Consider the following 11,836-nt stretch of genomic DNA (forward strand, 5'->3'; position numbering starts at 1 on the left):
CTCATTCTCTTTTAATCGGCCTCTCTAGGTGGAAGTAAGTTGAAAGATAGTTTTATTTATAAACCCAACCATATGGATGGAAAGAGGGGTGAGAAAGGAAGTTCTGTTCAATCTTTCAGCCCCAGACTCCGTCTGGATCGCCAGATATTGCAATTTGAATTTGGAACATTCTCAACCCTCTGATTTTCTCTATCCTCCAATTTTCTCTCTAGTATGATTTCAGAAAAGTCAAAGAGCCATTAAATAATTCCAAAAATAGATATTAAGTCATACAAATGTTAGAAATATATTTTCAAATTTAAAAAATGATATCTGTTCAAATATAGTGCCAAAAAATTCAGGAAAAATTATATTTGGAGTCAAGAAATTTGTAATTTCAGAATTTTATGTCACAGAAATCAATAAAAATACTTATAAAATTCATAAAACTTAAAATATTATTCAAAAAATAAGCTTAAACATTTTAGGCTTTATAACACACATATATAATCAATTTAACGCGAATAAACATGTAAGTATGGTCATACCAAGCTATCTAAGTAAATGTTTTTAATGTTATATGCAATATTGAATGTGATGATAATCTCCCTAAATACTCTCTCCTAGAGCATGAGTATTCCACCCATGGTCAGCATTTTTTCAATAAAAAAGAAAATAATCAATAAAAGAGAAAGAAACTCACAGAAATGATCCAAGAAATGGAAGAAAATTTGACTTAAAGACCTGCAATGTTCTTCTTGGCCAACTATGGTTGGGGCAAGTTAAAAATATTTTTTCTCTCCTCACATCCATATATTTAAGAATCCAGATATATGGATGGAAAGAGGATGAAAGACTAGACTGCCTTGAAAATTTCAAGTTGATCCGACAGATGGATCCTGAGTTATCAAGGTTTGAATATCGATGAATCCTACCCATCAGGTCAATCTTCTCTCTCTCACTATCTCGCCTTTGCTTCTCTACAAGCATATTAGAGTTTTCCATGCCCATAATTCACCCCCAAAAACTCCCCACAACTGGCCCAAAAAATCCAATGATTGCTTGGTCACATCAGTCTGATTCCGTACTTACGTGTGTCCCTAAATTTTAAAATAAATTTATAAGTGTTAAATATAAAAAAATGATTAAACTTTGTCATCAATTGGGAGTGTGCTACTAGTCCCTACTTACAACAAAGATTGGAGGGCAATTAAATCTCAAACATGATTCTTTTTTTTTGTTTAGCCTTGTCATCATTTATCCATGTGCATGTATTGCGCAAAAAGAGTACCATTTTATATGGAGGCATGTTGATTAATGCATGGTTCCTATTGAATGTAAATCAGCGTAATTCGATATTTCTCACCCATGTTTTCCTACGAGTCTGTTAAAAGTGATGATTTGACCGTGATTTGTCATTCTGACCTTGAAAATGATGAACCAATCATTGGATACAGAGATTTTGTTCATTATCTCAGTCTTTGGAAGAAGGACCCATAGAATGACATTTACTTGGTAAAAGAAAAGAAATAAAGGATTTAATAAATCTAAATACAGTATTTCAGATGATCAAATTACTTTCTTAGTGGATCTTCTTGTCCGAAAATTCTACAAAAATATAGAAATATCCAAAAAATACTAACAGACTTTTCTAATATAATATAAATATTCTCTAACTTGTAAAATTAATTTCATTATGAATCTAAGGTTAGGAAATTTATTAAAATTCCATAAATTTTGGAAAGAGAATAAAATCACACTAACGGCTATTTTAACCAATTTAAAATATGATGACATGCAAATCTAATTGCTTGAATGAATACATTTATGTATAATCCATGTCACGTTTTGGTAACTTACATGTTATCAACCATAAGTAATTGTTATTTTAAATTTATTAATTATGATTTTCATTAAAAATGACAATATTATCTTTCCACATACCTACTAGATCCCTAGGAAAAATTGTATACTTAAACACCAATCTTTCACGATCCACGAATCATCCGTCGATGACGGAACGTAAGGATCTAAGGTAAGTGTCTTCGTCTTACGTTGTCTCTTTCCCGACCCCATAGTTCACACAATTAGGGTTTAATCGTATCTTCACTCACATTTTACTCATTTGTATTATCTTATCTCACCTCTCTATCCTCGTCATCGTACCACTCCACATCCAACCACTATCTTCATTCATACCATCCTCCATCATCGTGTCCATCACATTCACATACTCTTTTCTTTAAGTTAAATTAACACGTAACTTATATATTTTTTATCAATATCATTATCTCATACCTTCGAATCTTGTCCTCATCTATCTTCTCGTTGATCATCACTAGCATAAGAAATTAATTCCTTAATCATCGTTCCTTGTGGAGACAATCCGTACTCATCACTAAGTATTCTAAAGTAAGGCAAAATATATTTTTATTGAATAATCTCAATTACCAACGACGAAATTAAAAACCCTAAAATTGAGACTATCATGTAGTAAGAAACTTAGGGAGATGATTGAGTGATCAAGACGGGATCATTCGTCCTTGGTATAAGAGGATATTGAGTCACAGAAGATGATGCAGAAAATCCCTGGCAGGGGTAGTGAGAATAACAGAGAAGGCATTCTCCAATGATCTACATTATACATCAGTACTAATTGAATGATGGATTAAGGTTTGACAATAAACCATACCCTAAGTGGTTCAATAGTCTCGCACGGATGACGGATTATACGTATACGGTAACCAATGACAATAAAGGTTCCATGAGAGAGCTCAAACACTATTCGGTATCTTCTAGAGCACGAGGTGTAGCTTGGCACCCCACGGGCTGGAAGCCTAACCTATCGATTGGGTTAAATCGAACGTTATTTTATTAATCTATATGTTGATATAGCTAATTAATGGGTTAATAGCACGAAATATTCAAAAAATTTTCAAAAATCTGAGATATAACCTAAACTTTTTTTTGGCACGGTATATCCCAAACTCTCTAAGTTGACGTCAACATATCCCGATGATGGCGTGGAATCTATCCTGGCTGCCAGGTGGATTTCTGACCAGATTTTGACATGGCGGAATCCACCTAGCAGCCACGATGGATTCCACATCATAACGGGGATTCCACTTGCCAAGTGTTTTTCGATAAGAGAGAGAGAGAGAGGCATTCTAGAGAGAGAGAGAGAAGGAGAGAGAGAGAGGCATTCTAGAGGGAGAAAGAGAGGTATTTTAGAGAGAGAGAGACACATTCTAGAGAGAGAGAGAGAAAGGGAGAGAGGCATTCTAGAGAAAGAAAGAGAGGCATTCTAGAGAGATAAAGAGAGGCATTCTAGAGAGAAAGAAAGGGAGAGAGGCGTTCTAGAGAGAGAGAAAAGAAAAAGGGAACGAGCAGGGAAATGAGAGAAAACTCACAAAATCAGACATGAAAGCGCGGTCGGGGTCGTCGACGATGGGGGAGAGTGTGCCAAGTGGAAAATAGTGGCCTTGTTCCTTGACTACGAAGGCATGCTCTCGCCCATCGTCGACGACCCCAACCGCGCTTTTATGTCCGATTCTGTGAGTTTTCTCTCATTTCCCTGCTCGTTCCCTTCTTCTCTTCTCTCTCCCTAGAACGCCTCTCTCTCTAGAATGCCTCTCTTTCTCTCTAGAATGCCTCTCTCTCTCTCCTTCTCTCTCTCTCTAGAATGCCTCTCTCTCTTATTGGAAAACACCTGGCAGGTGGAATCCTTGTTATGATGTGGAATCCATCGTGGCTGCTAGGTGGATTCCGCCAGGTCAAAATCTGGCCAGAAATCCACCTGGCAGCCACGATGGATTCCACGTCATCACCGGGATATGTCAGCGTCGACTTAGAGAGTTTGGGGTATACCGTGCCAAAGAAAAATTTTAGGTTATATCTCAGATTTTTGAAAAAGTTTGGGATATTTCGTGCTATTAACCCGTTAATTAATAGTGTTGGCTAATAATTTTTATTGGGCCGCTAAAGTTATTAGCTAGAATGATACATAGGCCAAGAGGGTCACAAGCACAAGGTCATAAAGGCATTAGTGGATATATTTTACTTGGTAGGGTTTTTGAGAAAAACCTTAAGTAAAATATAAAGAGGATAAGGGGTCTCATTTTAAGCACCCATGCAAGCCTGATTTGAGAGCCTCTCCCTCTCTTCATTTGCTACATCAACCAAGGAGAGAGTCTCCAAGAAGAGTTGAAGAGGAAGATGTGGAGATCCAAGCGCCGAGTGATCGCGTGAATACTTCTAGAGGCCGGACGCGTGAACGGCTTCAGAATGATCTCAAAGTGAGCATGTGAAGGGTGGAATAAGTTCCCCAAACAATTACATTCAATGTTTCATTTTAAAGATCGATTGTGAATCGATCGACACGCTTATGCATCCATGGAAACGTGTTTTCCCTGGACAAACCAAGGCACAAAACCCAACAATAAGGGCATTGATGGATATATTTTACTTTGTAGGGTTTTTGAGAAAAACCTTAAGCGAATTATAAAAGGGAAAGGGGTCTCATTTAAAGCACCATGCAAGCCTAATTTGAGAGCCCTATCCTTTCTTCATTCTCTTCTCCACTCGTCCAAGGAAGAGTGTCTTCATGGTTAGGAGATCTGCTAGATTTTCAAGAAGAATCGAAGAAGAAGACATGGAGATTCAAATGATGAGTGATCGCATGGATACTTCTATAGGCCGGACGCGTGAACAGCCTCAGAATGATCTCAGAACGGCAAAGTCAAGGGTGGAATGAGTTCCCCACAAGGTACATTCAATGTTTTAGTTTAAAGACCGATTGTGAATCAATCGACACGCTTCTACCTCCACGGAAACGTGTTTCCATTGACGAACCAAGGCACCGAACCCAATAAAGGAGTGAATAAATGAAACACTACCAATAAATGTGACAAAGATAGTAGTGGATACACATCAACGAGTAGTGGAGGGGAGAGAGTGATGTAGCACGACAGTCGGAATTAACAATTTGTGTTACTTCCAGAGGGGAAAATCTATAATGCAATGTAAATGACGAGGAATACTAAGTTGATTTATGAAAATAAGAACGAGAAGTACGTTAATCATCAGATTACCCAAGATGCAATTCAATTGGACGACACGTGACGGGTTATGTCACGAGCAAGCTCCCAATGACCTGTGAGAGCAGATCAAAAGACGACGAGTGGGGAACAATCCCGTCCAAGAGCGTCCGCGTCATCAACGTAGTTGATCAGATCCAATAGCAACAAAGAAGGAAAACAAAACCTATTCCGGATAGGGTGGCTAATCCTAAAATTCACGCTTAAATCACTCATGACGCTGAGCAATTTAGAGATCGGCATTGAAAGAACTAATGAACACCATAAATTGAAGAATGGGAACAGATACACCTACTGGATTTAGCCGTCTTGACGAAGAGAAAATCGGGCATAGTGGTCTGTTGAAGAATGGCCTAAAAAGAGTGATGAGAGGGTGCAAGGGAGGATTGAGGAATCTTAGACGACAACACACTAAGAGCCTTCAGATCACACATCGGTGTGTTCACACCCCTCGTTTAACCTGAAGGACGTCACACATAGATGATGATACTCAGGGAGAAAAATGCCCGAATATATGAAGATATATCATCCAATGACTCAAACAAGAGTCTGACCGGATTGCATGTTGTGAACACAGCCAACGTGGGTTTGAGAACGATTGAAGGTCAATGAACATGTAAGTCCAGCTGTGAAATATTCTCAGTTATGCCGCGCCCTTCCAGTTACGCAGCACGAATGAATTGTTGTTCGAGCAAGGTGATTCCAATAGTTGTAGCAATGAGGAATCAATATCGACACCGCGTGCAGTAGATGAAGAATTCTTCAAGTCTTTTAGAGGTCAAGATCCCAGGTGTCTCCACCCGATCGAATCCAACGAGAGGGAGCGTGGACCATGGGCAAGAAAATGTTGACAATGGGGAGAGGTGGCACCTGTTGCATAGAGTGCTGAATCCCGTAGTCAAAGGGTACAAATGACCCAAAATATGTCTACAATATTGGACGTTACGCCTTCCAATTTCTAGCCCCATTCCAATTCTTTCACATGTCTGGGAGATTACAACAGTGCGGTCGTCGAGAAAATGACAGCAATAATCAGAGACTTTCGTCGAAACAGAGAAGGTCGTCTCAAGTGAAATTCTCAAATTAGGAAGTGGGCATCAACAAACCCCCCCTAGGATTCTCAGAGAAATTGTCGCCACTGTTCTGTATGCAGTGATCAAGGGAATCAGCGGAGAAAATTTGTTGATGATGGGAACTGATTCGACCGATCGAGAAGAAGTAGACAGAAGGAATTGAGTTGGCGCAACAGCTGACCATGATAAAGACAACCCAATCATTGAAGATACCATTTGAAGATGACGACAGAACAAGGAAATCTCACAAATATGTCGCCATCTTACTCCTTCATTGTTGATCAGATCTATAGTGAAGCGGATGATTCAATGCAACCAAATAGATTTTGAATTTCCCCTTGAATTGATGAAATGTCAAAGTTGGATGAAGAAATCTTCACTTCTTCAATCAATCTGTCAATTACCCCATCCTATCATAGAAGTGCAATAAAAAAAATTTCTTCTTTCAGGAAAAAATACAGCGACACTGTATCGAGTCTTCAGCAGGCAAACACTGATGCGATCTGGCGATGGTCAATACCAAGAAACAATCGAGATATTCCTTCTACTTCCTCTTCGATGAGTTCTTCTCTTAGAAAAACAAACATGATATAAAAATAACTGCTACAAAATAGAACTTCACATCTGGAATTCTTCACAAATGATCATGCATGTCCTCCCACGCCCACCCCTCCCCCTTCTTTAGAGAGAGGGAGTGGCAGTTGTGGGAGGCCTAATTGGGCCCCTTTTTAAGGGGAAAGCCTATTGGGCGTCCCCTTAAAAGGGCTCTTTAGGGGGAGAAGAAGCCCAAGATGGATTTCCTCCCCCTAAAGATGACAATTAAGCATAATTAAAATTAAAACACACGCAGGAGGCCGGTACTCACGTAGGAGGGGCCTCCCCTCAATCCAACGACGATGAAAAAAAGAAAATTACATAAAGACACACTACACAAAGTGAGACGACGACGCCGCTTCTCAAACCTGATAATGGAAGAGGCATATACTCACGTGCAACCAATAGAGTCAACTGGGCTGTGCTGGGTGGTTCAATCATGGAAAACATGTTTTCCATAAGTACAGAATTGTTTATCAATTCTAAATCGATCTTTAATATTACAACATATGTACCTTATGGGGAACTTGTTTCACCCTTACCTGCTCACTTTCAAATCGTTCTGAAGCTGTTCTATTGTTCGGCCTCAAGAAGTATTCACGTGATCACGTTCCTCTTGGACCTCCATCTCTTCTTTTTCAGCTCTCCTTTAAAATTTTGAAGATCGTCTCACTATGAAGACACTCTCCTTGGTTGATTAGAGAAGAGATCAGAATGGAGAAAGGGGAGGCTCTCAAATCTGACTGGCTTAGGTGCTTGAAATGAGTGCCCCTTCCCAATTTATATTTCACTTAACTTTTTCTCAAAAAACCCCATAAAGTAAAGTATATTCACCAATGCTTCATTGATCTTATGTGTGTGACCCTCTAATACCATGTATCATTCTAGATAAAATCTTTAGTGGCCAAGTAACAATTATTGAACAAACTCATTAATTTACTATATCAACATATAGATTAATTAGCTATGGATCGATTTAACCCATTTGATAGGTTAAGTTTCTGACACATGGGGTGCCAAGCTAGGTAGTGTTTGAACTCTCTCATGCAACCTTTACCGTAATTACCATTTTTGTCGAATCTATCATCCAAGCAAGACTCTCGAAGGAATTATGGTATGGTCGATCGTTAAGCCCTAATCCGTCATTCGATTAGTACTAATGCATAACTAGGATCATTGGAGAACTCCTCCAATATCCTCACTACCTTGGCCAGGGATTTTATGCATCGTCTTCACTGAGTCAATTTCCTCTTATACCGAGGGCGGATGATCCCGTCTTGAACACTCAATCAGCTCTGTAAGTTTCTTACTACATCCGAGCTATGGCTTGTTTGAATCATGTGAATAGAGGCTCGTAAGTCTCAGTCAAAATCTAGTTCTCCATTCACGAGTTGTCCTTGGTGTCTCATGTTAGTGGATCTCTTATACAACTATGACATGAATCAACCTGATTGAGGTTTAGGTACAATACCACTCAGCGATTCATATGGATCAATTCAATGAACTCTTTCTCAAAAGAACACCCACTATCTGTCCTTAGTGTCACCATACTAATATCCACATGATCAACTATAATTATTACATAAGTAGGATCAATTAGTAATATTTTATTTGGATAGTTTGATGTACATCTTAACTATCCTTCGGATAGGAATATTTAGAATACATGTATAAAGATTAGTGATCAGTGTATTATAATATCATCATAATTCACTAGCTCATTGCACATATTCATGGACTTCATTATAAACATCACACTGGAATAATAATGAACATAATATTTTATTCAATGAACTTAAATAAACATGGTGGTATGATGTGTCTTGACAACCACATAATATCCATCAATCTCCCATTTGGACTAAAAAACTTCATGAGCTAACGGCTAAGTTAGTGGCTCTGCTATGTTGTGAATCGATGAAACCCTTTCTATCACAATTTCTACTCGTGCTATGTTGTCAACCTCAAAATGTGTTTTGACTTTTGATGAGGCTGTGGCTCTTTCACTTGTGCTATTGCACCATTGTTGTCACACGACAATGGAATAGGTTATGAGATGGAAGGAACAACGCCAAGTTCTGTGATGAAAATTTTCAACCAGACTGCTTTCTTGGCAGCCTCAACTGCTGCAATGTATTCAAATTCTGTTGCTGAGTCTGCGATAGAACTCTGCTTGGAACTCTTCTAAGATATCGCGCCTCGGTTCAATGTAGACGTGAATTTATTTTATGCTTGAATCACATGCATTAGGATCATCGTAATGAAAATAAAAATTCTATTTCTGATTATTTGTGAACATTAAATTTTTATTTTAAATAGCATTGTATTTGTGATTATGAAATACCCCCGCCCCCCTAATTATTTCTAGTCCCTTTGCAATGCTGATTATGTTTTATGTAGGTTGTCCATTGACCTTGAAATATATGAAAAACATGTGAGTGAAGATTAAGAGATATCAATATGTGTGGCATGAATACTCCTTATAATAAATTAGACATTGGCCTTTTGAGAAATGTGTTGAATGACCCTATTGATCTAGGAAGAGTTGGCAGTCATGAGGAGTGAAGCCTACTTCTTGTTGGGTATGATGTCGTAACCATGAAATTTTCTCACTTCTCACATTGAAAGAATGGGCCTAACACCTCATGCATGCCAGATCATTCTCTCGCAGGTGGGAGTTATTTATCTATTCAATATCCTTTACCACCCAAATACTTTAATTTTAGCACTCATCCATTCTCTAATTTCTTGGCTTCTTTATTCACCGATAATTAGTTAGGAGCCTCGTCATCCACATGTCATTGATACGTCCTTGCAACTTATCATTTCATCTCATAAATAAAACTGTGATGGGCTTAAAATTGATACAAATATATGACGATCAAACCAGGTAAAAAATAACAGAGAAAATGTTAATTGCTCCAAGAGAATGCTGTGAAATCTAGAAATTACAATGTTGTGAAACCTGGCTAGTGGCGCACCAATCAAATAAGTATATGATCACATATGAATGATGGGATGTTTTATGAATTCCCCTTCCACGCCTCAACATGTCACGGATCTCATCATCAATAACATAATATTTTTCCAAATGACGTCCCCCACCCCCCCCCCCCCACACCCCTAGACCCCTTTAATCTTCGCATTCTGGTAACTCTCCGGAGGAAAATTAGCGAGAAAATTCTTTTTTCATTCTCAGGTAGCTGCACAAAACAAGGAGATTTCAATGTCTATGCTGGGAAAAATATTCTTCTTCCTTCAAAAAAACCAAAACTCGAGACTGTTCGTATTGTTCTTGACCCCCATCCCCCCATTTCTTCACGTTCAATCAAAAACATCAAGAAAGGGAGAGAAAGAGAGGCAACACACTTGCACCACTCATGCTACTGAATCTGGACCCAAGCCTTAATCTTGGCATTCTGGTAAGGGTTATTACTATGAAACAGCATGAACATTCAAGTTTGTCGGCCAGGCAGCATAAACTTTTTGACATGTTCAAAAAATAGCACGCACCAATAAGAAGACGCCAAGTGGTGTCTTCTTATTTTTTTGTCAGCGATGGTCAACTGCTGACGTGGCTTCCACCGTGGTAGCCAGGTGGACTCCACGACGGCATCCACATCTCCGGCCGCCGCCGCCGTCCGTCTCCGATCGCCGCCGCCACCCGCCGTCTCCCGCCGCTGCCGCCACGCCTCTCCGGCCGCCGCCGCCGTCCGTCTCCGGCTGCCGCCGCCGCCGCCACAAGTCGTCTCTCTCTCTCTATCTCTCTATCTATCTATCTCACTCTCTCTATCCATCTCTCTCTATTTATCTCTCTCTCTATCTCTCTCTCTATCTATCTATCTCTGTCTATCTCTCTCTCCTTGCGGAAATCCGTCGATATCAAGTAATATCGATATCCATATCCAAAAATCGATTTTCGGGAATATCGATAACGATATCAAATACTGATAGTGGGGAATATAGATATCGATAACGGTAGAGGGTAAGAGAGAGAGATGGATGGTACATCTAACATGTAACATGGAGAGAGAGATACAGAGAGAGATAGAGAGAGAGATAGATAGAGAGAGATGGATAGAGAGAGTGAGATAGATAGATAGAGAGATAGAGAGAGAGAGAGACGCGCAGTGGCAGCGGCAGCCGGAGACGGGCAGCGGCGGCGGCCGGAGACGGGGGGCGGCGGTGGCCGGAGACGGGCGGCGGCGGCGGCCGGAGATGTGGATGCCACCGTGGAGTCCACCTGGCTGCCACCGTGGAGACCATCGCTGACAAAAAAAATAAGAAGACGCCACCTGGCGTCTTCTTATTGGTGCGTGCTATATTTTGAACATGTCAGAAAGTTTATGCTGCCTGGCTGACAAATTTGAAAGTTCATGCTGTTTCATAGTAATAACCCTTCTGGTAACTCCCCCCCGGAGGTTAAGCAAAGAGAATATAATTCTTTCATTCTTATGCTAGATATTCAAAACTACAAGAATTCAATTTCTACGCTGGGAAAATCTTATTCTTCCTTCGAAAAAACCAAAACTCAAGACTGTTCATATTTTTCTTGACCCCCATCCCCCGATTTCTCCACGTTCAGTCAAAAACATCAAGAAACGGAGCGAAAGAGAGGAAAGAGCGTTGCACCACTCGCGCTACTGAATCCGGACCCAAGCCGCCTTACTGGGTATCCCCTGGTGCACGACGACGAGCATATAATAACCCGGCGGCGCCACCACAGGCGACGGCGGCGCCACCACGGCGACCTTATGCTTCCCCAACCCGAGATCCACAGAGGTGATCTTTAGCAAGAGCAGCCGCTGGTTCATGGAGAAGGCGTGGGTAGTGAACGGCGGGGCGTACATAGTCACCTTCACATCGGCACCGGGAAGAAGCGGCGCCACCATCCCAAACTCGACCACGAAGGCTTCGCCGTACGCCAACTGGCGCGGCACGCCGCCTGCAGCGGAGATCTCAGGCCTTGCCGCCGCTTGAGCCGGGTCTAGATACGGCGGCGAGAACTTCTCCACTCTTAATTCAGTGGGAAAGAGCACGCCGGTGAACTCGTATCCGTCGTTGGTGTTGCTCCCCGCCACGAGAATCCGCCCG

General features: G+C 40.6%; 1 protein-coding gene across 1 annotated transcript in view; it reads right to left on the reverse strand.

Moving 5' to 3' along the window:
* Positions 1-11,382: 11,382 nt before the first annotated feature.
* Positions 11,383-11,836, reverse strand: part of LOC144703484 (aldehyde oxidase GLOX1-like) — a 1,973-nt gene continuing 1,519 nt past the window's right edge. The window contains exon 3 of the mRNA XM_078575651.1: positions 11,383-11,836. This exon is cut by the window's right edge and continues 717 nt beyond it. Coding sequence (XP_078431777.1) covers positions 11,383-11,836 — 454 coding nt within the window.

This window comes from Wolffia australiana, chromosome 5, assembly GCF_029677425.1.
Source record: "Wolffia australiana isolate 7733 chromosome 5, ASM2967742v1".
Classification (NCBI taxonomy): domain Eukaryota; kingdom Viridiplantae; phylum Streptophyta; class Magnoliopsida; order Alismatales; family Araceae; genus Wolffia; species Wolffia australiana.